At 40.8% G+C, this 26,332-nt stretch overlaps 1 protein-coding gene across 2 annotated transcripts in view; it reads left to right on the top strand.

Annotated features, from left to right (window-relative positions):
* The window catches only part of nlgn2b (neuroligin 2b), a 90,410-nt gene that overhangs the window by 25,112 nt on the left and 38,966 nt on the right, over positions 1-26,332 (top strand). For both annotated transcript variants that reach the window (XM_034099502.2, XM_034099501.2), the window contains exons 2-3: positions 6,765-7,509; positions 24,753-24,806. In XM_034099502.2, coding sequence (XP_033955393.1) covers positions 6,993-7,509; positions 24,753-24,806 — 571 coding nt within the window. In that variant the 5' untranslated portion in view covers positions 6,765-6,992. The remainder of the gene's footprint in view (positions 1-6,764; positions 7,510-24,752; positions 24,807-26,332) is intronic.

Genomic DNA, 26,332 nt, shown 5'->3' with positions numbered 1-26,332 from the left:
ATCCCCTATAAAGCTGCTTTTTAATAATATATCGGCTACATGAAGATGCAGCATTTTTGACGCTATTGAAGCCATCCCTGATTCTTCATCACCAGAACTTGAAAGAATAAACTACACACTAAATATATATCTTCCCAGAAGGTCCAACAGTGATCCTATTACAATAATCCGAATATGCGTCAGAGCTCGATTGACATAAAGTCTAACAAATCTCTGCCTATTACCCTCTGCAGCACTTCCCTTGTCTTCGGGGGCTTCAGTCTTCATTATGTTACGTGTCGTAGAGTTAAAGACAAAAAAAAAATCAGAAGCTTAACGGTGTTCTCTAATTAAAAGGCACTTTATAAATCAGTTAGGCAGTTTGTGACCTAAATGTTACTAAATAGATTCATATTCTAAATGTAACCAATGGCTTTTATTTGAGTTGACAAGTTGGGTGTAAAGCGAATGATTCACAAATGATCCTAATTGACAAGAATAGGCTGAAACTGCACTCAGTACAGAATTTTAAAATGCACTAATTTAATGGCTACTGTATAATTGTCAAATTGTTTTCCTCTAACTAATTAACTTCCGGATAATTAATTCTGTAATCATGATGCACTTTCTAGGAGTGGCACTCTCTCATCTCCTTCTTTCATTTTACCCATAGACTGTATATTGAAATGCACATAGCCACTGTGACGACTTCCTACGGTCTTTGGACTACCATTTATACCCTCGAGTTTGGCATATTTCATGTTGCTTTTTTTTCCAAACCAGAAGTGAACATATTTTGACGAGAGTGCAGCTTGGAAGGATAGTTATGCCCAATCCCCCAGGAAGAGTGCTGGGCGTTGAAGATCAGATCCCTATCAGTCAGGTGATTCCATTGGTCCCAAAAATATGTTTTCCTATTCGCTTATATTGGGAATGAGACGTCTGTAAATCATCAGATATTTGTTTTATGAGGTAAACTAACTTCCCAGGGCGAACACTTAAATAGCCCTTATTTAAATAATTAGTTCCAAAAAGTTGGTAATGCGCTAAAAGCCAAATCCAGAGTTATTTTCTCTCTACATTCATTTGAGTGATCCGAGACCAGTCGTGAGGCAGCGGATTGGAGGTGGGGTTTAGGGCAAGTTAAAGTGTGCATGCTCTATGGGCCCAATGGATGCGAAAGACTGCCAGAAGATCCAGGGATGACCCCGGTATTACTTTTTCTCTGGAGTCAGGCCATCTTGCCTTCTTTCTTTCTTTCTTTCAGTCTTTATTTCGAACAGATTAAAAAATAACAAATAACAAATGTGAAAAACAGAATACCGTATTGTTATAATACAGTATTTATCCACATTCATGGTAATAATTTGTATATTCAACAAAAAAAACAAGAAATGTCTTCATATTAATAATAATAATAAATCATATGTGTCCGAAAGGGAGTAGGAGGAAGCAAATGCTTATTAATTCCCACCCCTTACTTGATCAATGATTGTCCTTTAAATCATTATGCAAGTTATTCCTACATACATTTACATTTATATATACATATACAATCATTTATCATCTTCAATTACCTTTCTTCATTCTTCATGCGCCACCGAGTAACTCTCATAGAAATTGAACGGGGACCCGCATCAAATGCTGTTTACAGTTCTCTTTATACATCCATATATGAACCGTTTGCATAACTAAACTCTAAGGAACCAACTAAAGCTAGCCAGCTTGGTTAGCAAGGTGAATCCGTCATTCACGTCCACTTTTTTATTAAATGGGATGCTAAATGTGGCTCGGGGAAAAGAAGCCTAAAACAAAATTTGCTTGAAGAAAATGCACAGGACAGTTTCCTGTAGTAGTACAACAGAATGCAGAACAAGGCCTGGAGGTAACGCTCAGGATCACCCGGTTCAGCCTGGCAGTCTGTACATTGGGGCAGACTCTGGGCACTTCAATGTATAGTGTAAAAGAGGATGAAGCCCTGTGGCTGAGCCTACATATGAAGCCTGACAAGAAAAATCTTGGCTCCACTTCTTCTTTTGGTCTCTCACTTATTCAACAAAACCTCCCAATCATTTGCCCGGTCCATTGAAGAATCAAGGTAGCAAAAAAGCCTTTTAACATATTTTTAACAGAAATCGAATTGACTCTTTAACACATTAGATGTACGTTTGCAATCGGTACAGTAAAGTCATAACTTACTATTTTGTATACTGTACCTTATTCCTTAAAGTAGCAAAGAAATCAATAAAGAAGCTCCTTTTCCTAACTTATGTTATCCAAGGCGACTTCTTCTGGTGGTTTTCCCATTGAAAACAGGGGTAGGATTATTATTTTTGCGTTCATTGTGTGTTAAAGGCTGTGTTTTAAGGGTTAGTAAAATAAAATACAGATGTTGACTAGCAGAGGAGAGCAGCTTGACAGCTCATGTAATGCATCTCTTTCTAACACTCAAAGTGGAAACAAGGCAATATAAAATCCCAAGGCGGGCTTTTTCCCCAACACTGCAATTCTTAGAAAGTTTTCACAAACAACTCTGAACATTCCATTTTTAAACATACCCATAAAAGTGTCCCACTGGCAGAGACTTTACCTTCTCAAACAGCTTCAGCTGACAGGACTACCTATTATATAACAGCTTTAAACTGCCGGGTGATTTGTGTGTCAATTTACCCTTTTCTATCCGCGAAGATGCACACTCGATGCTGTTTCAGCTTACGGATGGTTGACTTGAACAGATGTTAGGGATGTTCGGGCACTAACATTTGCTAGTCACATGTGAGAGGTTGAGAACAGACCAATTTGTGCTTCTGTACTCACATGCAACATTGAATGCCTCATCAGATTGTACGCATGATGTGTGTACGTGCTAGTGCATTTTTAAAGGCAAGCTTAATGGAGAACAGTCTCTTACAGGGACTTTACCCTCACCTATGCTATCTGACTCAGTAAAGACATACTACTGTGTGTATCCCTACACTACAGGGGGTCTTACCATGGGCTTCTGCTATGTTCTCTCCCATTTACCAACAAAATACAAGCAAAAATAACTGTTTTAAAATCAAAAAGGATATGTATCTGTTACAAATGTGAGCAATTAGCTTAGAGTGCAGCTCTGTTTAAGTTCACTCTATTTGAAACTAGAGGCTGCATGTATATTGTTTTTGATGTGTGTGTAATTGTGTGTTCTACTGTACTTCATTCTGTGTCTTTGTTTTGCTCTTGAACATACCTTCATACAGTTCTCTCGCTATTATGTGAATTTGTAGCTGGTCAATATCACTCTTGCAAATGTTTGTTAAATATAAACCATTGTGTAAAACAGGGTCAATCAATTCATATAGAAAAATATCTGCAGAATAATGAATAATACAAATAGTAGTTTAAGCACTACACATTACCCCCCAACTTGTAGTATTAGTGGTGCTGGTTCGCACATCTTCTAACGGAGCCAGGCTAGCTGTTTACCTGTTTCCATTTATTATGCTAAGCTAACCTTTATTGTAGCTTAAAGAGGCCCTATTTTTGCTTTTCGGGGTCCATTTACCATCACTGTAGTGTGTTATATAGGTTTGTGTGCATGTACATGGTCTGCGAAGGCTAAAATCACTCAGTTATCTCCCTCACTCTCAAAATACCTTTTGAACATTAATGTAAACATGTCACAGTAAAGGCACTAAACACTAATATGAACCTGTAAATTAGCATAATAGGGCCCCTTTCATTTCTAACCTTATCATCCAACTCTCAGCCAGAAAGCAATTCGCCCTAATTCCCAAGTGGAACTTTAAATGTACTTGGCTTGGTAAATGAAGGTAAAGCAAAAAGTAACCCTCCTCCTCTTTTTCTTCCTCTTCTTCCAAATAAGTCAGAGGCTTTTTTAAACCACGCTATCTAAGTTGGATTTTCAGCTCGACTATATACGCACGCTAACTTTCTTGATGAGAACTCAGGTTGTCCTTACACATTTGACCCCCTCCTAAACATGTATGGACTCATCACAAGATGGACTCACTCAGACGGCTTTAATGAAGCGAATATTTTCCAGACAACTTGTTCCTGCTTTGTCCTCATGAAGCAAAGTAGCACTCACATCACTAACTTTGAATGTCCTGTAATGTTGCACGCCATCGTTCAGCTGTATTTTTGTATGTCATCCCTTGTGTCCGCTGGCTGGCAGTGTAGTGTGGATATTGCAGCGTTGAGGGTGGGGGGACGAGGTGGCATTCAACCAACAGTGAGCACCACATAAAGCCTTTATCACACCTAAACGGCACCGTCTCCCAAAGCCAGAGTGAGATAAGCACTGCCCATTCATCTGTAATGTGGAAGCAAGAACCAACTGAAGTGAGTTGAGAGGGAAAGGCTAACTCTGGCACAGTGGGGATGGTGGAAAAGGTTGCAGGGCAAATGAGGTTTGCCTTATTCACTTCTCAAAAGATATGTTTGTGTATATTGTGTTTTCTGGGAATTCAAGTTCATTACAAGATGAGTGTTTTGCACTTGAAAGGACTGTGATTATCTGCAAGATGAAAAGTGAATCGAGGCTCACATTGCATCACGTTTCCCTTGGACTAACAATTTAATTTCTGCAAACAGACCAAATATTCTTAAAAACTAAAACCTGTTTTCACGTGCTTATTGTAACCCTAACCCTAACCCTAACCCTAGCTCATGATTTCAAGTAATAATTGCAAAGCCTACAACTTTGAGTTATTCCTAGTTGGACACATTCTAAAGTTAACTTCTTAGTTGGCAATATATATTTCCAATATTTCAGGTAGCATGAAAGAAAACCGATTTTCATGTAAATGTCCAATCGTTTTTAATAGTAAATATAGTAAATTCAAGCAATACATTCCTCAGTGTGTGCATTATTTGATATATGTAGTCTCGCAGGATGCATAGTGCAATACAGTCAAATACCCAAGTCAGACAGAACACTAGAATATATCCTTGTCCAAGATTTTCTTCAATTATATTTTAAGATGCCATTTTAATTGTGATTTATTGAAATGTAGCTAGTTTACAATACAAGCAAAGGGAACAAAGAAGTCATGTCCTTGAACGCATCTAGAGTTACCCTGGCTACCAAGGGGCGGAGAACATGAATAGCTCTTTCTTGCATCCAACTGTGTCACTGTCAGGTCAAATGACTGCGCTGGATGCAAGAACAACAAATCTACAAACTCGGCTTTCTCCATCAATATAGAAGGATTGTCATAATCGAGTACATTTACCATAAGCACTGCTTGGATATCCACATAAAAGGTGGTAATGTTCCCTTTAAGTAACATTTAAATTAAATCAATGAACTACTAATGACGTTTATTGCCAAACCTACCATACTGCCGTTGGCATGTTCATGTTCAAACTTACAAATCTGAGTTCATCTGAACATTTGCACATATTTTTTGGGAGGCGTTACAGAAGCCACTTCTTTAGATTTGAGGTAAACGGTTATTCGCGTATTTAGCGAGGATTTGAAATTTGACTGAAGTTGATTTTGAGACACAGTTGTGGAATGCACTCTATACACTGATCCTAGAAAGAGCCTTTAGGTAATTGAGAGTGACCCAATTTTTTTAAGAATCTTTTTTTTTATTTACATTTTTTTAATTTTTTTTTTTTTAATGGAATGAATACCTATAGTGATTATTCAATGTAATACAATGATTTGTATAGTCTGGTATCTGAAAAAGGTCAAATGGCACTGATGGGCCCAAATGGGCCCAAATGTGCCCAAAGCTTATTCCGCCTGGACTTTATTTTCATAAACCTCTCTAAAAAGGTCAAATTGCCTCAATCCTGATACAGGGTACTTATTATATGTTATAATTTGGATTCCTAAAGCTTTTAGGCTACTAACCCATCATTCAAGGTTGGTCTTCACTATAAGTAATGGGTTTTCTTTAGGCGGAGACAGGAATTTGCATTTTTTTGCTATGTTCCATCTGAATTTACTCTGACACAGAAACATCTATATTGATTCTGACACTAATACATCCAACTCACAGATGTAACCTTGCTTTGATAACAAAAATTATTCATATAAACCTTTTAGAAGTGAAGTTACAGTCATTTGTTCTGGGAATGTCATTTTCGAGCCTGAAACCTGAAAAAGAGGCTCAGGGTTTAACAGGTTAAGAATCAATGCTCAAGTTGCATAGCATAAAAACTGGTGCATTAACAGTGGCCACATATGAGTACACTGGAAAGACACCAATGGGTAGTAAATGTAATTGTACCAATTTAAACACAGAAAATGCAATATAGTGATATAAGTTCTGGTATACCTCCTTTTTTAAACATCATTTCCTCTGCACTAGTGATTGTTTATCTTTTTTTGCTTCATTTTCTTGGTTCTGTGCACAAAGATTACTGAGTTGGCTTCTTTGTAGATGCGTCATGCATTTAAGGGTAATACCGCCGTGATGTGTTACATTTTAGTCAAACAACTTTAGTCAGTACTTAGATTCTTACTAACACCAATGTTTTCAGGTCAAATCATTATCTTTAAGACGACTAAATCACACGACTTAACGCATATAATCACCATCTTGTGGTAGACAGAATAGCAAACTTTAGCCTCAGGGTAATATAAATGTACTACATCTGCAGCCAAGTGTCATTATTCCCTCTTTCTTTGAGCTAACAGACACTTCATCTTGATTTAAATCATCTTAGCTATATTGTCCTCTTGTGCCTTTTAAAACACACTGAGGGGACTTAATGAGCAGACCAATTCTCACACACACTGACTCAAACCTACTGTCTGTGTCTTCCAGGTGTAATTGGCTTCCTGACTGCAGCTCTCGACCCATCAGGAGTTCCAAAGAGGAAGGCGGATGAGACCACAGAGTCTACCTGAGAATGATACCTGTCCCCGCGCCTCACCATGTCACCCTAGGAAAACCGTTGACCTGTCCCCTTCCACATATCCTATTTTTGCCTTTATTTCCCATCACCCACTGATTTTGTGATCCCTTTCTACACCCAACTTAACTCCTATTGATATGACTAAAAGAGCCTTTATTTTGGACATGTTGTTTTTTCCTCTCAATGCTGCCAGCCACCAAGGCTATGGTGGGAAGCGTCACTTTAGTTCTCAGCGGGTCGCCAATCACTGCCTGCTGTGGCTCTTGGGACTGGTGCTTCACCTCACCCTTTCCTCATGTCAACGGGTTGACCTGAAATACCCCATAGTGTCCACAGGCTATGGAAAGATCCGTGGTATCAGGAAGGAGCTCAACAATGAGATATTGGGCCCTGTGGAACAGTTCTTAGGTGTGCCATACGCCACCGCACCCATCGGTGAGCGCCGCTTTCAGCCTCCTGAAGCTCCAGGCTCATGGCAAGAGATTCGCAATGCCACCCAATTTGCACCAGTCTGTCCCCAGAATGTCCACGGGGTTTTACCTGAGATCATGCTACCAGTGTGGTTCACAGACAACCTGGATGCTGCAGCGACCTACGTTCAGAACCAGAGCGAGGATTGCCTTTACCTCAACATCTATGTACCCACTGAAGATGGTGAGTTGTTTTTTTTGACAAATATTTGTATTGGCATTTATTTTTCCCAGCAGGAGAGATTTCATAAATGTATACTCCCTCAAAAAAGAAAATAAAAGTTGAGAAATACACATTTTTGTAGTATAATATAGTAGTGTATATAATAACTTAAAACATATAAATTAAAACCTTAACAAATTTAAAAAAAATTAAATGGACAAGGTTGCCTTTATTTTTATTTCAAAAAAAGAATTTCCCTTATATTTGATAGAAGGTATCAGGCTTTTCTTTAAGTTTGATTTTACTGTCCCGAAATTGACACCAGATGGATACACGATTATGGAATTGTGAATTTCGCCCGAAGATGTCCCCGAACTTGGTCAACAGCCAAAGCAACAGCCAAAGCAAGTACGATGCCTAAAGAAGGCCACATGATGGCACCCGAACCACACACTCCATCATGTTGTTTCCATACCAACAACAACTTCCTGTCAACAGCGTAAACTTGCCTTCAAAATAAAAGCATCTAAATAAACAGGAAGTTAACCTAAATTACATTTAAGGCGAGACACGGCAGGCAAAAACATCGTTTTTCAAGTTCTGGTCAATTTTGAGATTTTGTGCTATTTTGATTCTATAACATGTTTTCTTTCAGGCTTTTGGAAGGAAAACGTACAAAATACACATTTAAGTGTTTATTTTACTATAGTTTGTCTATTTGCGTCTGTAGATTTCTCCTAAATTCACCAAAAGTTAGCATTCTAACGTAACATAAAGTACCGCGAACGCTGTGTACACCATGTGATCAGAGGTATCGCTGGAAAGCTCAGTCTCTCCTGCACAATCTCATCGGATCCAAATATGGTCATTTCCTTTGTATCAGCAACCAATCGTGAAAGCACAAAGGGGTCTTAAACCAAAAAACGAAATCTCATTGGCTGGTGTCAATTTCTGACAACGTGATTCGTTCAGATGCGTCACGTGGTGTGCTAAAACACTTCCTGGTTAGCTTTCCGCTAGAAATTGAAATCTCAAAATAGCAAAAGAACGGCGAAAAAAACATTCACAGAGAAGACGACAACAATTGTCACTTTCACGAAGCAAGGTTATACAAAAAACAAATGACCCCGAACATGAAATACCTTCACGGAGTGCGTTGAGGCGCAAGCTGTCATCCAAAGAACAGGAGGGTTTAGCTAGCGCCTCACTGCAATCTTTAAAGGTCGTTTTCTCACAATGAGTTTTTTCTCCTACTCTGAGTTCGACATTTCAACTTTAGTAGCACGTACATACACCAAACCTTCCAGTTATATTCCTATCAATATTATGAAGGCTATTACAGAAGAGTTTGTTCATATATCATTCATAGCCTGAATTATACAACATTGTATACCTAAATAATTAATAAATAATAAAGTATATCAAATCAAAAATCAAAATCAAAATCAAATCAAACACATGGCGAAAATTGATATTTTAGGGCTGTTGACAGTATTTTCTGATTTATGGAGTGATACAAAGAGATATCCAATATCCCTTCTGTAAAAGCCTAGATACTAATATGACTACAAAATGAAAGAAGAATTTTGAACCTGGCTTTATCCAAAGTTCAGATTTTGATTCCTGAAATGTGTTAAAATATGTGCATATTTAATGAGGTAATGGATAATTTGCATATTTAAACATGCTATTTCAGAAAACTTGTAATACAAAAAACAATTGCCCTATTGTAAGTAATTAACTGGAGAAATTTCTAGCTGATACTTTTAAGTTAAAAAAATTACCCTATTCACCTGGGGTGTCTCGCCTTAAGACATACAACTGCAACGAAAGTAACAAAAACAATGTAATATCCTTTTCAGTTTCACAGAACACAAATTGTACTATAATACGATGGCTACACGACGGCATTGCGAGGGCTTCACGTAGTCGTGTTGCCTTCCTAAGACAATCGGACAGCTTCTTGTTTCCTTTGTATTGTCTTTGTGAGGCGAAAAATGCCCGATGGCACCGATGATCACACGAAGATGACACGATTTGACAAGATGCCCTCACGATGGCCTTACAAAGGGCAAAATGGACACACACATTTAACACGAAAATGAACCATCGCACGGTCTTTCGGCAATTTTTTGATATGCCAAAGATTTTGCTACCGCTCACGAAGTTGCTGCCGGAGTCTGAGAAACTCCACCGGCGGTCATACGATGGCTTAAGATGCCCTCACGAATGGCCCGGTGTTGTCAGGATCGGAGCCAAATTTGAACATTTCCTTTATCGTGTGTCCATCTGGTGTCAATTTCGGGACAGTGTGACGCAGGCTTAAGGCCATACAATTAGAGATTTTCTTTCACCAGTGATTGATTGAGAGTTGTTCTGGGTTTTTCCAAAAGATGGATATTGTTTAGCTTGAAGAAGAGAAAAAACTAAACGACAACATTTTTGGTGTTATTAAGTCTTGGAATCACAGGAAAAACGAAGAATACAGAGTTTTTGGAATTCTTGTAATTTTGATAAAACTATTTTTAGAACATGGAAGATGGTAAGTTCGACTAAACTCCCATGCTAGCTATAGAAGGATATACTGTAAAGTCAGTCTTGGAGTTACAAACTGTGCATTTTAATGGGGCAGAACAAGAAGAGAGTAGGCCTGAAACAATTGGTTTGAGTGTAAGAACACCTTGTACTTCTCTAACTGTATTCTAATTTCATATTTCTTTCAGCGTTCCAGGACTCACAGGAATAGTGCCATTCTGATCAGTTAACCAGGATTATATCCAGTGAAAGGAGAGCTCAGGATATTACCAGATCTGATAATGTCCTGTTCTGTAATAATGTCAGTCTTAATTAGTATTGGTTTCTCCATTACTATTGATCTAATAGTTTCCTAGATGTATATAATTACGGCATGGTAACATTTATAATCTTTCTTGTGCTAATACTCTTCTGTGCAATTAGATACACTTTACATTTATTTTCTCATATTTAATTAATCTTAGCATTTTATGAATATATTAAAAAACTAGCTGCTTTTTGGGACAATTAGCCACACTGTGACATGCTAGGTTTTAGCTTGAATTAACTTGCTTAAATCATGTATGAACATAACATCTAAAATACTAGCTGCGGTAGCTCGCTAAGTTGTTTTGTTCTCCAGTGAGTCCATATTTAATTATATTATCTAATTTAATTTAAGTCAGTGTTATCTAGAAAGCCCCTAGACTAGGGTAAATACAAAAGCAACATAAAGTTCACACTAATACTTTTTAGAAGGTTAGTACTGTAATTTGAATGTTGCCTAGTTTCATATCAACATTTTTTAACAGAATTTTCCCTCAAATGTTTTCATCAATCCATACACCATTTGTGACATGAGAAAAAAAAAGAAAAAACATATCAAACCAACAAGCGTGTACAGCCAAAAGCAGCCTATATGCAGTAAACATGCTAGCAGGTTAGCTCATTAACTCCATGCTAGCTTGGCATCCATTGTTGCATGTGACCTTCACCTTACCAGCCATTGGTGTCAGTTTGAGAGTATATTAAAAAGGCATTGAGTAAAGAACAACAAGTAAGCTGGAACCACCATATTTTAATCATTTCAGTACAGAAAGACTAACATTCACTTTAATAATACTGTAAAAGACCATTTTGGAAGAGGCTTTATTACCCTCCCTTTAGGTTTGTATTGCTTGGAAGCTGCACTGTGGATTCTGTGGTCAAGCTTTAAGTATTGTTGTAGCAGCTAGTTCAGGAGAAAATATAAAAATTACAATATGTTGCTAAAGAAAACCTTGTTTGTTCTACCTCCTGGGGCAAAATTAGCCAAAATCCCTGTAATGCAAAACCTCCACCTCTTCATGGGCTACCTGGGTGTTCTTCTTGTATTAATGATCCAGTGAAGAGTGGTTCAGAAAGCAGATTGGCAGGTTAAAGAACACAGGATCAAAGTGTATGTCTTGCTGCAAAGTGTATGTATCACAGCAGCAACGGCTCAGGATCAAATGTAAAAATATCTATCATTAATGGGCTCACCTGAGAGTTGCGTGAGAGAACGCAAGAGAACACATGTTCATGCATTACTGCTCGTAGGAAGTCTAACTCTATGGTTAGTCCAGTGATGCACAGCATTGTTGTATTCTAACGCTAAAGCTGTAACCTACTTACTGTAGATTGAGTCAATGTTGCAGATTTTTTTTTCTTGATGAATACTCTATGGCCCAACAAAAAGATGGAATCAGATACATTTCTAGTAGAGAATATCAAGTATTACAGCAGCATAAAGGGAGACCAGAGCAGAGACAAAGAAACTAGGAAAAAGGACTTTATATAAAGTTATTTTAACTACTCTCAACGGTGTAACATGGGTATATTTAGTGCCCTGCGATCACAGTGTGTATGTTGTACAATATGTCACATACTCACTGAGAGGCTGGTGTAAAGTCTCCTGTGCTATTCCCAGGGGACAAGGTGTGCAAATGAGTGAGACTGATTTAACATGTAGACCTGTCTGCTTGTCAGAATCTGTCACTTATTGTCAGGGGTCACTGCTTACACAAGGCTGATGCTGTCCCCAAGGATATGTTTTGCCCTGTGTGTGAGAGAGAAATGGAGACTGAAGGAGACTTAAGTGCCCCTGAAATTCAAACACACCACATCTTGAACATCGCAGGTGCACAAATAGTTTACAAATCGTCAAAAGTACCAGCTTTAAAGCCCCTATGTTGTATTGGAATTTTGAGGTAACATCTAGTTGTCATCGCTTTTCTGATACTACTACATAAGAAAAGTGAACTTGTGTTTTGCCAATACATTTATTTGAATGTGAAGCTTCAGCAGTAGGAATTGTTCAGCTTGCATAAACTTATTTTTTTCGGAATATCATCATAGACTCCAAGTTGGTATGGTGCAAAAATATGAATATATCAATACAATTATCAATCACTTTTGTGTTACGTCATTTGGTGATAAATAGTGACTTAACAGCTAGTACTGAATGTATATGAAAAATCTTCAATATTAATACTTTAAACCACTTGCTGGACATGCAACTGGTAATTTCCTTAAATATCTTGAAGTATCCGCACAGAACTCGTCCTGAAAATATGCCACAAAGTCTCATACCTGTCTTTATGATAGCAAGTTGCCCTCAGCCCAGCATCAATGTTTCTCTAGGGATAGCAATGTACAGACACAAATCTCCTAACTGTTGGATGGATTGCAATCCAAATGTGTATTGACACTCATGGTCCCAAGAGGATTAACCACTTGAGTTTATATATAGCGTTAACAGCATATTGACTTTTCTTTGCTAAGATATCCCAATCAGTCCGTTGTACTTTGCTTTCAGTGCTAAGAAGCAATGCTAAGAGTCGATGTCTTCCTAACTTGGCAATAGAAAGTGATGGTAAAAATGTTTAAAGGCAGGATGTCTGTTTTTGGCAGCAAGCAGTTGTATTGCTAGTTATGCCGGATGTAGGTGGGTCGAAGTGAATTGGTAGCACAAAATCATACTGGATCCAAATGTTTTGGTGCCCTATCTGGCCTTGATTTTGATCCATTTAATTTTCAAAGGTCATTTAGTATCATCTTCCCATTCTTCCATAAATCATGCTTCAGAACTAGGAATATAATGGAGTATGTGGTCTACGTTTCTGTTTGGCCCAAACAAATAATAATACACAAATCTCTTTTCTCTCTGCATATGCTCTCTCCTCCCTGAAATCCTCCCTGCCTCTTCCCCACTCCGGGCTCCTCCATCTTTATGCAGATGGCGGTAGAAGGGGTCACTGTTCTGAATGCAAATAAGCTTTGTGCCCTTCCCCACCAGGACACTATGTAGCATGCTACTCCTTCCAATCAAATTCTCCTTGGAATAATGTAAATGTCACAAATGTTCTTGCGGTTTGAACTGTGAGTGTTAGGCTCTTCCCTTTATCCCCCCTCTTGCTCACTACCTTCCTTTTAAAGAGTTTGATCCTAACTGTGTGGACAAGCTGCTATGCAAGAGCACTGTCTCACTGCATTCCTGTTTCTTCAGGACAGTCCTCAGCCGAAGATCTTTCATTTGTATTGCCGCTAGAGCAGCCATTTACCACGCTCTTTATTAAAAACCATATTTCAGGAGGCAGGACAGTTGAGGCAGAGATGGAGCTGGAGGCTGGGGGCACAGTAGAAGAGTCAGAGAGCAGAGGGATAGGCCTGCATGTGCTGGGGGTTGCTGCCTGGATGCAGGGGGGGTTGTACCAAGGGTTTGTCTGACACCTTGTCAAGCAGACAGGCCGCCATAGACATGACATACTGCAGCTTCATCCCGTTTACTGCACTGAGGAAATGTAGAGGGACGGGAGACAGCTTGTGCTCTGGCCACTAGCTCACTGAACCGAACAGAAACACTGTTGACGGAGAGATGGAGCCACATTAGGTCAAACAGTACAGGGACAACCCAAGCCAAATGCTCCAGTGCAGGCCAATGCATTTCAGTGACCAGTGGACAATTACATCATGTGACAGTTAACCTACCGGCAGGCTCCTCTGCTAAGGCATAAGGGAAAGATGTTTTTAAAAAGTCTGTGTGTTTCCCTTTGGCGAAGTCCTACTTTTGTTTTCTTCTTCATGTTAGTATTTCTTCAAAAGTCTTACATTTTTTGTCAGAAGTTACTGCTATGAGCATCTCTTTCAATGCAAAGGAAGGACCAATATAAAAAAAATACGATCCTTGCTACATTAGCATGTACCAATGCAATGATAGTTTATAAAAGAATGCCAGAATTCAAATGGCCACAAGAGACTAACGGGTACTAAAATCTGATCATTGAATAATTGTTGAAGGCATTAAAAAGTGCAAATCTTAGATAAAAGGAAACGTTTTCTAGTTTCACGTAATTGTAAATGTGATGTAAATGTGTTTTTATCCATGCAGTTAAGGCTTTTGTGATGACAATGTCGGTCGGTTGGTCAACCACTTTGATCTAGACTGAAATATCTCAACAGCTATTAAATGGATTGCCATGATATTTGGTACACACTTTCAGGAAACACTGTAATTTCTTCAATACTTTGGATTGAGGCAAAAGTCTAAATGCAGCCTAGCCAGGCTGTAGACTCGTAGTCTTGTTGGACTGACAAAACAAGACTTCCCCTTTTGACTGCATTTTAAATAGCGCTGCATACCATTTTTACGGGGCTGCTATGCACCTGCTTAAGGAAGCGAACATTCACACACAGTTGGGAATACAACTTGGTGTTAAGGGTCTTGTCCAAGGATACATCGACACGTTGACTGGGATCGACACCCAACGTTCTTATTGGAAGATGGCCGCACCATCTCACAGCCAAAGTCCACCAGTGGGCTTTTGGAAACGGCCTTTCCACTATTTTATAGACTAAAAAGGATCATCTGAGAATGAAAAAAGTCCTAATCACAGTTTTGTATCTGAAAAACTTCTGTTTCGAGTGTGCGCTTGTGGCGTGTTAGGCTGATGGTCCCTTACAAGGTGCATGTGTCTGTTTAAGTGGATATTTATTAGGCATTACAGAACAAATGAAATCAGAGTAGTCTCCATTAAGCGGCGATGTGTGGTTTTAGAGTGGTGCTAAGTATTGTGAAAGTGCTGACAAGACGTACGACTTGTGTGCTCTTCTATCCATTACCGGTATGTCTACCTGTCTGCCCCCGTAGCCCGGGACCAACTGTTCCATCGCCCTCCGCGGCGGGAAGTACTCTCCGGATCAGGCGTCTGCATGCTGGAATGCAGAGGATGCAGCAAATCCATTCAGCATTGATCCAGTTCCATTTAGACTGAAGATAAACACATTATATCAGGAAACCATATTCATATAAAGGGATGGGTGAAAATGCAGCATTGTAATGGTTGAGTGAGTGGTGTGCTTTGCCTCTTTGTCAAAAGATGATCAGCACTGCCATCACTTTACTGTGAGGTTTCTGTGGGAGACTATAAGGGCAGGGCATAAGAGGAAAACATTTGCCAAATAACAAAAAAAATGCCAAACTTTCGGTATATATGCGCTAATTCTAGAAGTTCGATTGCTTCTCACTTTTGATGTTTATTCTCAACATTTTGATTTTATTCCCACTTTTTATAATTGTATACTATAAATGGTAACTTATTTTTGTTCTCCAAATTTACATTTATTTTCTACTTTTTCAGCTTTATGACATCATTTTCCAAGATCATTCTGATCTGAGCTATATATATTCTTTAGCCTGGCACTGATACTAAAAGTTGACCTTATTCTTGACATTTTAACTTATTGTTGAAAAGCAAGAAAATCCAATCAAATCAAGCCAAATCATATATTATTTATATAGCACATTTTTAAAACGATTTTTGGTCGAGCCAAAGTGCTGTCCATATAATAATTACCTTACAGTAAGGACACTGTACAGTAAATACAAAAGCACAGTTTGTGCAGAATATCAGTATGAGAAAACGACACCCTCTGACCTTAGACCCTCACATCGTACAAGGCAAGGCAAGTTTATTTATATAGCACTTTTCAACACAAGGCAATTCAAAGTGCTTTACAAAAAATGAAAGACATTAAGCATTAAAAAAGAAAAGCTAATAAAATAAACATTAAAAGGAAAAATACATGGATAAAAGTTACAGTGCAGTTTAAGATATGAATAGTTCAATTAAAAGCAAAGTCTTCAGCCTGGAATTAAAAGTAGTAAGAGTTGCAGCGGACCTGCAGGTTTCTGGGAGTTTGTTCCAGATATTTGGAGCATAATAACTGAACGCTGCTTTACCATGTTTAGTTCTGACTCTGGGGACAGAAAGCTGACCAGTCCCTGAAGACCTGAGAGATCTGGATGGTTCATAATTTAGCAGGAGGTCAGTAATGTATTTTGGGCCTAAACCATTCAGTGCTTTATAAACCAGCAATATTTTTGAAATCTATTCTTTGACACACAGGAAGCCAGTGTAAAGACTTCAGAACTGGAGTGATGTGATCCACTTTCTTAGTGTTAGTGAGGACTCGAGCAGCGGCGTTCTGAATCAGCTGCAGCTTTCTAATAGATTTTTTAGTGAGACCTGTGAAGACACCATTGCAGTAGTCGAGTCTACTGAAGATAAAGGCATGGACAAGTTTTTCCAAATCCTGCTGTGACATTAGTCTTTTAATCCTAGATATATTCTTTAGGTGATAGTAGGCTGATTTAGTAACTGTTTTAATGTGACTGTTGAAACTCAGGTCAGAGTCCATGACTACACCTAGATTTCTGGCTTTATCTGTTGTTTTGAACATTGCACACTGAAGCTCAGCGCTAACTTTTATACGTTCTGACTTGGCTTCAAAAACCATTACCTCAGTTGTATCTTTGTTTAATTGGAAAAAGTTCTGACACATCCAGTCATTGATTTGTTCAATGCACTTACTCAGTGTTTGAATTGGAACATAGTCTCCTGGTGAAATTGTTACGTACATTTGTGTGTCATCTGCATAGCTATGGTAACTTATTTTGTTGTTCTTCATTATCTGAGCCAGTGGTAGCATGTAGATGTTAAAGAGAAGAGGCCCCAAGATGGAGCCTTGAGGAACCCCACATGTCATATTTGTCAAGTCAGATGTGTATTTAGTTGTTTCTGTCCTTTAAGTAGGATTCAAACCTTTTTAGAACTGTTTCCGAAAGTCCCACCCAGTTTTCCAGTCGGTCTAGTAATATGCTCTGGTCAACAGTGTCAAACGCAGCACTGAGATCTAATAATACTAACACTGAAGTTCTGCCACTGTCTATGTTTAAGTGGATGTCATTAAAGACCTTTACAAGAGCAGTCTCAGTGCTGTGGTTTGGACGAAAAGCCTGACTGGAACACATCGAAACAGTTATTTAAATGCAAGAAACTGTTGAAAAACAACTTTTTCAATGATTTTACCTAGAAATGGGAGGTTTGATATGGGCCTGTAATTGTTCATTACTGAAGCATCTAGATTATTCTTTTTTAAGAGCGGTTTAATGACTGCAGTTTTCAGGGCCTGTGGAAAAATACCTGAGTGAAGAGATTTGTTTACTATATGAAGTAGTTCTGAGACCATGCAAGGCAAAACATCTTTGAAAAATCCTGTTGGAATAATATCAAGGCAGCAGGAGGAGGATTTCAGAAGTTGTATAATGTCCTCTAGGTTTTTATCATTAATCTGATGGAATTGTGTCATGATGTCTGAATTGATGTTAAGTGGACACAGAGACAACACATTTGCTGTTCCTGATGCAGAGGCACTGACTGCTTGTCTGATTTTCTGAATGTTGTCAGTGAAAAAGGAGGCAAAATCATTGCACGCCCTGGTGGATAGAAATTCAGAGGCCACTGACACTGGGGGGTTAGTTAGTCTGTCGACGGTAGCAAACAAGGCACGTGCGTTGTTTTTGTTTTTGGTAATGATGTCAGAGAAGAACGATTGTCGTGCGTTTTTTAATTCCAAATTATAAAGGCCAAGTCTCTCTTTATAAATGTCAAAGTGAACCTGGAGATTTGTTTTTCGCCACCTTTTCAGCTTTTCGACATTCTCTTTTTTCTGTTTTCACGGTCATGGCCTTTCTCCATGGAGATATTTTCTTCCAAGTCACTTCCTTTATCTTAATTGGAGCAATGGCATCTATAACATTTTGAATTTTTTGAATTAAAATGATCTACTAGCTCATTTACTGAGGTGTTAGCAGGGGCAAGTATGGTAGAAAAATTCTGAGTAAACATTTCCCTAGTATTTTCAGTTAAATATCGCTTTGTGATTACCTCTTTTTGAACATTTGTGTGAACAGAAATAGAGCTCTCAAAGAAAACAGGAATGGTCAGAGAGTGCAACATCAGTCACCACAACCTTAGAGATATTCAGACCCTTTGAGATAATTAAGTCCAGAGTGTGCCCCTTATTGTGCGTGGGCTCCGTCACATGCTGAGTCAGTCCATAGCTATCAAGAACACAAAACAGTTCTTTAGCCCCTCTGTCCTGGGGGTTGTCAACATGGATGTTAAAATCACCAACAATGACTAGACGGTCAAAGTCAATACACACTATAGACAGCAGTTCAGTAAAGTCATCAAAAAAGCTTGCACAGTATTTGGGTGGTCTATAGATATTTAGGAACAGAGCTCGAGAGGAGCATTTCAGCTGAAGGGCCACATATTCAAAAGAATCAAAGTTTCCATACGATGTCTTCCTGCATTGAAGGGAATCATTGAACAGAATAGCAACTCCACCCCCTTTCTTATGCATTCTTTCCTGACTCATAAAACTAAAGTTGGGAGGGGTTGATTTGATAAGAACAGCTGCACTGTTATTTTGTTCAATCCAAGTTTCTGCTAAAAACATAAAATCGAGATTGTGCTCAGTGATAAAATCATTGATTAAAAATGTTTTTCCTGCCAAAGACCTGACATTTAATAAAGCTAGTTTAAGTTTGTTGTAACAAGCTCTGGCTGACATGGAATCACTGCTAAATTAGATAAACTCACACAAACGTTTGGGCGCTTCCTGTGTCTAAGCTGATTCACCGCTCTTAATCTATTACCTATCAACACAGATATCGGCAAAGCTACTGGCAGGCAGGGCCCCGACATGTCCTGGAAAGAGTTGAGAGTGCCATACGCCCTTGAGCCTGGACCCCACACATATCAGTGAGAGTTTGTTGTGTTTTGTACACACACATTCTTATCAGGCTTCGGAGACTGCAGATGCTTTCTTGAAGGGAGGGGAGGTGGTTGACGTAGGCACGGTGATGGAGACGGGGGAGATGGTGCGGGGGTAGAGGACATGCTGCCAGGGTGGGGAGGTGGTTGACGTAGGCGCGGTGATGAAGACGGAGGAGATGGTGCGCGTCTCCGCTGTGATTTTGGTGGGCGTCGTTGAGGAGCGGGGGTAAAGGACATGCTGCCAGCCCTGCGTATCACCTTAGTTTGGTCTTTGAACTCCAGGAAGGAATCGGTGCCAACCCTCTGTATCTCCTTCATGTGTTCAACGATCTCCAGGAGGGTGGGCGAGGGCGAAAGGGTGAACGGAGTATCCTCAAAGGCGTTGACAGGGGGGGGGTGACGGGCGGTGGAGACTCCTCCGTGTGTCTCATATGTCTCCCATAATCAGAACATTCCTCAGGCGGGTGCAGTGATAATTCTTTAGGGTTTTCTGAACGATGTGTTGTGTCTTTCTCCTGTTTTGATTCCTCTTGCCGCTTGTCCTTGGCAGAGGGAACAGATTGATGACGCAGGCACAACATCATTTGTTCCAATGTGTAGTACCACATTCTTCACAGTCAGATGTTCAGCCCCAATATGCAGGATCTTCTCAGCCAAGTCAGAGACCACATCCTTGGGAAAACAGAGTACTTTGGTGTTGTTCTTATTACACAGACCTTTTACATCTCTTACAGCAGAGTCACCCACAATCAGAGTTTCAGGCCCAGTCGTTAGCTTTCCCTCTAGCCTTTTACTTTTGGAGTAGCTATTGGTCCTTACCCTGCTATGTGAAGAGGACGGGTTATCCAGGTCATCAGAAAGAGATCTCCGGCTCTCGGTCAACGGAGCGTATCTGTTCAGGATTGGCACACTTGGTGGTTTAGGAGGATTGTTTGTAGTTCTCCCTTTAGCAGCTGTCCACGGCTGTTTCCTAGTAGGAACAGGGGTTGAAGAGGCGCTCTTCCTGGGTGATAACAATGCAGGCCAGCCGGTCGCATCACAGATTTCTGAGCACTGGGCTCTGCCTGTCATCCGTCCTCCCAAATCCCATGGAAATGATTTACTCTTAGGTTTTGCACCCAGAGAGTTCCAGGGAGGACTACCACTTGTAGATTTATTACCCGGTACACAGCCCTCCTGTTCCTTGGAATCCTTGTAGCTGCTAACTAGCTGTGAGTTAGCATACCCTTTTTCATTATTTTGCAACACTGGTAAAGTGGTGTCATTCCCACGACATAGTCCATTCACTTCCACGTTAACTTCCAACCATTGCATTTTCATTTCCAACACAGCCATCTTCTGTAGAAGTTTGTGGAAGTCATCTGTAGAGAACGGAGGCATTTTGCTACCAACTAGCTTAAGCTAAATAGCATGCAGTAGCCTACCAGGCTTTAGCTGTTGCTAGGCCACGCTACTGTAAGACTGAGGTCGTCGTAAAAATGTTGAAATATGGCTGAAATCCTCCGTCTATTTACGAAGATGAACTGTCCCAGTGATAAGTTAATGTCCAGGAGCCGCTGCTCGAAGTTTTCAGAGAATAAGAATAGGAAAATCAGCATAAAAAGTAAGCAGAGGCAAGAGCAAGCAGAAAAGCGTCTGCACTGTAAGAAAGATAAGATATGTAAAGGAAAAACTTCCAGAGAAAAACCCACAGTTTAAAGGGAAAAATGGGAGAAAACCTCAGGGAGAGCAACAGAGGAGGGATCCCTCTCCCAGGACGGACAGACGTGCAATAGATGCCGTGTGTAAATCGAAAAGATAATACATTTTACAGCATAGGTAGACCAAATGTTAGGAAATGCATGTGTCTGTAATAAGAAGATGAATCCACGGGGATGTCAACAATCCTGTGGGAGCCATCAGGGAAGTAGTATGACGAGACCCAGGCAGGACCGCAGAGACAGGCCCAGCCACGACCCGAAGTCCACGACTTAATCCAGAACTCAGGATAGAGGATCCAGGGCACAGGACCACAGCAAGAGGATCAGCCTCGACTCCGGATCCCGGCGTAGATATAGATACAAAAGAAAAAGAAAATGTGGGGGAGGCTCGGTTAATCGGAACATGCAAATACACAGACAGGCACACGCAGGGAGCAAGGTCCCCGCCGGGGCCTTAGTTGGAATTGGTGAGAGATAAGGAGGTACGCTGTGACTACGGCATAACACTCCCCGGCCTTGGATAAGGACCCCTCTGCAAACCTGTTTCCCTCCAATAAAACCTTGTGAGGTCATGGAGGGAAAAGGTTTTGGATAAAGAAAAAATAGAAAGAGTAGTAATAACCTAAGTTTTAAATATAAGATCCAAGTTTTTTTTTTTAAGTGAAAGAGCAAGAACAAAAAATGTAGGTGAAGAGGCACAGCATATCTGCGTCAAAGCAATCTCATTAGGTTATTTTATCAACTATAAGCTTTATCAAAAGGAAGGTCTTAAGCGTACTCTTAAAACGGATAGGCTGTCGGCCGCCCGAACACAAACTGGAAGCTGATTCCACAAAAGTGGAGCTTGATGAGAAAAGGCTAGAAGGCCAGAGAGAAGAAGTGAGTTTTAAGTGTTGATTTAAAAAATCCTAATGTCTGGGCCAACCTCACATGGAGGGGCAGAGTGTTCCAGAGCCTAGGGCCCGCTGCTGCGAATGCTCGGTGCCCTCTGGTTTTAAGCCTGGTCTTGGGCACTACCAGCAGCAGCTGGTCAGCCGATCTTAAGGCTCTGCCTGGGGTGTAGCGATGGAGGAGTTTGGCTACATAGGCCGGAGCCAGCCCATTTAGGGCTTTGAAAACAAATAAAAGGAGTTTCAAATCTATTCTGAACCGAACTGGAAGCCAGTGCAATGAAGCCAGAATTGGGGTGATGTGGTCACGCTTTTTATGGCCAGTGAGAAGACGTGCAGCTGCGTTCTAGACTAGCTGCAGGTGTTTAATTGAGGCCTGGTCCATACCCACATACAGAGCGTTGCAGTAATCCAGTCCCGAGGTAACAAAGGCGTTAATAACTCTTTCTAGGTCTTTAAAAGATAAAAACGACTTGGTCTTAGCCAATAGTCGTATTTTGAAAAAGCAGGTCTTGACTACGGTGCTAACCTGCTTATCAAATTTAAAAGCGCTATTGAAGGTCACTCCAAGGTTCGTGACAGAGGAGAGGATGTTTTTATTGAGGGAGCCCAGAATATCAACCGGGGAGGCTGGAGGTCGGGGTCCAAAAAAGATGACCTCGGTCTTGCTCTCGTTGAGGTTGAGGAAGTTTTGGCTCAGCCAGGATTTGATCTCTGTTAAGCAGTCCTTCAACTGCTGTAGTGAGTTGACATTTTGATTGAGAGGCAGATAGATCTGTACATCATCAGCGTAACAATGGAAGGGGATATTGTGTTTTGTGAGAATTGAACCTAGGGGCAGTATGTACAGTAGAAAAATGATGGGGCCCAGGATCGAGCCTTAGGGAACCCCACAGGTAAGAGAGGCTTTAGCAGAGGAGAAGGCACCTAGCTGCACTGAGAATCTACGGTCTGTCAGGTAGGACCTGAACCATGCCAGGGCAGAGCCTGTGATGCCTGCGGACTGTTCGAGCCGTGACAACAGGATGCTATGGTCCACAGTGTCAAAGGCAGCTGTCAGGTCTAACAGCACCAAGACAGCTGGGCTACCTGAGTCGGCGGCTAGGAGCAGATCATTAAAAACTCTTAAAAGGGCTGTTTCAGTGCTGTGCATAGGTTTTAAGCCAGACTGAAACTTTTCATGGATGCCATGCGTGGTTAAGAACGACTGTAGCTGGATATAGACTACTCGCTCCAGGGCTTTAGATAAAAAAGGTAGCTGGGAGATGGGCCTAAAATTTGCGAGAATGGAGGGGTCGAGATTTTTCTTTTTAAGTAGTGGCTGCACCACAGCATATTTGAAGGCAGCTGGGACACTTCATGAGCTAATAGAGGTGTTTATAAGCAATAAAACACTTGCTCCAACTGATTCGAAAACATCTCTGAGAAGGCGAGAGGGAATGCTGTCTAAGGTGCAGTTTGTCGGCCGCAGGTGCTTAACTACATCCGAGAGAGAAGAGAGGGATACAGGCTCAAAGTGGTCGAGGACAGCAGGGCACAGAAAAGGAGCAGGATCTGGGGTAGCACTAGTGTGGGCTAGCCTAAGAGCAGATACCTTTTCGATAGAAAAAAATGTAAGAAATGTATCATAGAGAGTAGTCGATGGCACAATTGGAGAAGCATCACAGGGATTAATGATCGAATTGAGGACATTCTAAAGGATACTCTACAAAATGTCTTATGCCTTTCCTTATTCCTGGCTCTATACTCCTATGTAGGCTCCCAACAGAAGGGAAGAACAGACAGACATGTCAGCAGCACTCCAGCAGAGTGATAAACCCCTCAGCAACCCTATGTAGAGTATCCTTTAGAATGAGAGACTGCAGCCGCCCCCGTGGAGCAGGGAATGTGCTGCTGGGTGGGTACGGAGATGAGGGCAGCAACAGATGATAAGGACACACTGTTAACATGCTTTGTTGTGTGTGTGTGTGTGTGTGTGTGTGTGTGTGTGTGTGTGTGTGTGTGTGTGTGTGTGTGTGTGTGTGTGTGTGTGTGTGTGTGTGTGTGTGTGTGTGCGTGCGTGCGTGCGTGCGTGCGTGCGTGCGTGCGTGCGTGCGTGCGTGCGTGCGTGCGTGCGTGTGTGCGTGTGTGTGTGTGTGTGTGTGTGTGAACGTGAGTGTGTTTTAATGGCTTTCTCAAAGGCGTGTGGATGTAGACAGTGAATAAGAAGGACAGAAAACGCAGCGGTAATTGTGGGCTGATGGAAAGCTTCACCGACACAAACCAAGGAAGAACCAACTAATGGGATGCTTATCAGTTCAGACTTACAGAGGTTGACGCACCAGGGCGTTGGTTGGTCACTGTGATTAATGCTTTTTATTGGCTGTGCCCTATGGAGCGTTTAACTGGCTTTACCATTAAAGCTTAATGTGGGGCTCTTCTTTGACCTTGGTGAGGGGGATCCTTTGTAAATATCAAAGAGCTCCCTCTTTGCTAATTTGGAAGGAAGACTCACATTTCAGGCTGCGTGCCAGCGTTTCTCTGAGTGTACGTGGTCACATGTGTTCAGGATGAGCACTGTGTGTGTCTTAAGTGTTTTGACATTCCAGTCTTGTGCGGTGACTTTCGGCCTCAGGATTGCAACACTGTCCTGAGCCGGAGCAGGATACAGAAAATCTTGGCATTCCTTCGCCTTTTCTGACCATAAAGAGTGATGGCTTGTTTCTGCTCATTGATTTTCCCTTACAGAGCAGCAGAGTGTCAGGACTGATAGGGAGCAGGGTTGAGGAGAAGTGGCCTCTGGGGTCATTTCAAGGCAGTGCGTGACTAGATCCTAAGCAGTTAAAACAGATGAGTTTGGGATAATCTTTGAAAGAAACGGTGCGTTAACATTTCTCTGCAGATGCAAAAAGCCACTGAGAAGTAACACAGTATTACATCTCTATTTCCCTTCTACTCTTCTCTTGCTTTTCTGCAACGTGCAATCTTTTTTAATTTGTAATGTTGTCTCCCCCACCCCTCTTTTTTCCACACCTTAGGTCCGCTCACTAAAAAACAAGACGAGTCTACGATGAACAGACCAAGGGATGAAGGTATTTTAATGTTTTTGTTTTCTTCCTCTTGCTCCATTGTACTAGCTCTGTAGGGATTGTTGTGTTAGCATCTGTATTAATAATAATCAATAAGCTGTGTGTGCAAATGACATTGTGCGATGTTAACTGCTTTTATTCGCGCACAAATCTGCTATTCCTCCTCACAGGCACACGTTTAGCTGAAGCGCATTAAGAGCTCCATACAAAGTAGTTGTTCTTCATCCCCCCTGTCACAAACGCTGCGTTTTTGGGCACTTGCACAGGGAGCTAATTTACTTTCCCTTCTTGGGTTGCGATGTGGTTGATCAACCCCACGCTGATGTTCTCACTATCCTGCGTGATGCATCAATGGAAATCAATATTCACTCCCTTTTTTTCACCTGCGCTTTTGATGCACTCACGTCCTTATGAAATGAACTGCTGAATTATTGTCCTTCACAATGTTTCTGGGCATCCTCCAAGTTTTCATTTATTAAAGAAGTAGGATTCCTGCATATTTCTGCTACTGCTGTGCATTTTCAAGTTCACTGCAGCAGGCGAATGGAGATGCTCTCACTACCCTTTACTGATGCAACCAAAATATATGCAGACAGTGTGCATCTGTTTCTGTACACGTGCCCAGACGTACTGTATGTATTACATAGCATTATGCACACATACTGTAGGGTGCACTGCATTTGAGCATCGTGTGCCTACTCGAGCGCGGTGCATGTGCAAATCTACGCCTGAGTGCATGTGTTCTAATTTGTGCCAATGTGTGTGGTTTTTCTTTTTTCTTTCTTTTTTTTATTTGAGGGCTCTGTGCTATTTGGGTAGTGAATTCTCTCGCCCTTGCATCTCTAATTGCTATGGTTTAAAAAGAGACAGATGTAGCTAATCCAATTGTGTGGTTTCTTAACGGTGAAAACAGAAGGAAGGATTCATGCAGGATTGCCTCGGAGAGGAGCAGAATGATAGAATAGAGATGAAAGAAAAGGAAAAGCTGAGCACTGCGAGAGCACAAGGGGAGGGCAACGAGGGGGAGAGGAGGGGGAAAATAGTCATAATGAAGACAAGTGCATGATGAAATGACATTTACAAAACTTGAAAGTTAGAGAAATGTGGAGGGAGAGAGAGATTGAGAGGGTGGATGAGGAGGAGACCGGTAGAGCTTGACATTTATGCCAACACCTGATGGATCTTGACAGGATAAGGGTGGCTCGGGTAGATCCAAATTCCTTACTTTAATTACTAAGGTATAGATTGGACAAGGATTCCTAGAAATCCTATTATTAGCAGCTTGTTTTCTTTCTTGTTTTTTTTAAGTTATTTGCGAGAGACTGCATTGTTTGCGCCTGGGTTTTGGATGCACACAAATACAATAAAGTGCTGAGTCAGGATGAAACTTTTTACACCCCAAATCAATGCAGTCCATAGAGAAGGAATGAGAGAGGAGCAGAAAGTAGGCAGTTTCTATCCGGAGGTAAGACGTCGCCTTGAGTATAGCAGTGCGAGGAGGGTGGATTTTGAGGAGGATAGTATCAGGT

The sequence above is a fragment of the Pseudochaenichthys georgianus genome, chromosome 14 (genome assembly GCF_902827115.2).
Source record: "Pseudochaenichthys georgianus chromosome 14, fPseGeo1.2, whole genome shotgun sequence".
Classification (NCBI taxonomy): domain Eukaryota; kingdom Metazoa; phylum Chordata; class Actinopteri; order Perciformes; family Channichthyidae; genus Pseudochaenichthys; species Pseudochaenichthys georgianus.
This window is presented reverse-complemented; position numbering and strand designations above follow the sequence as displayed.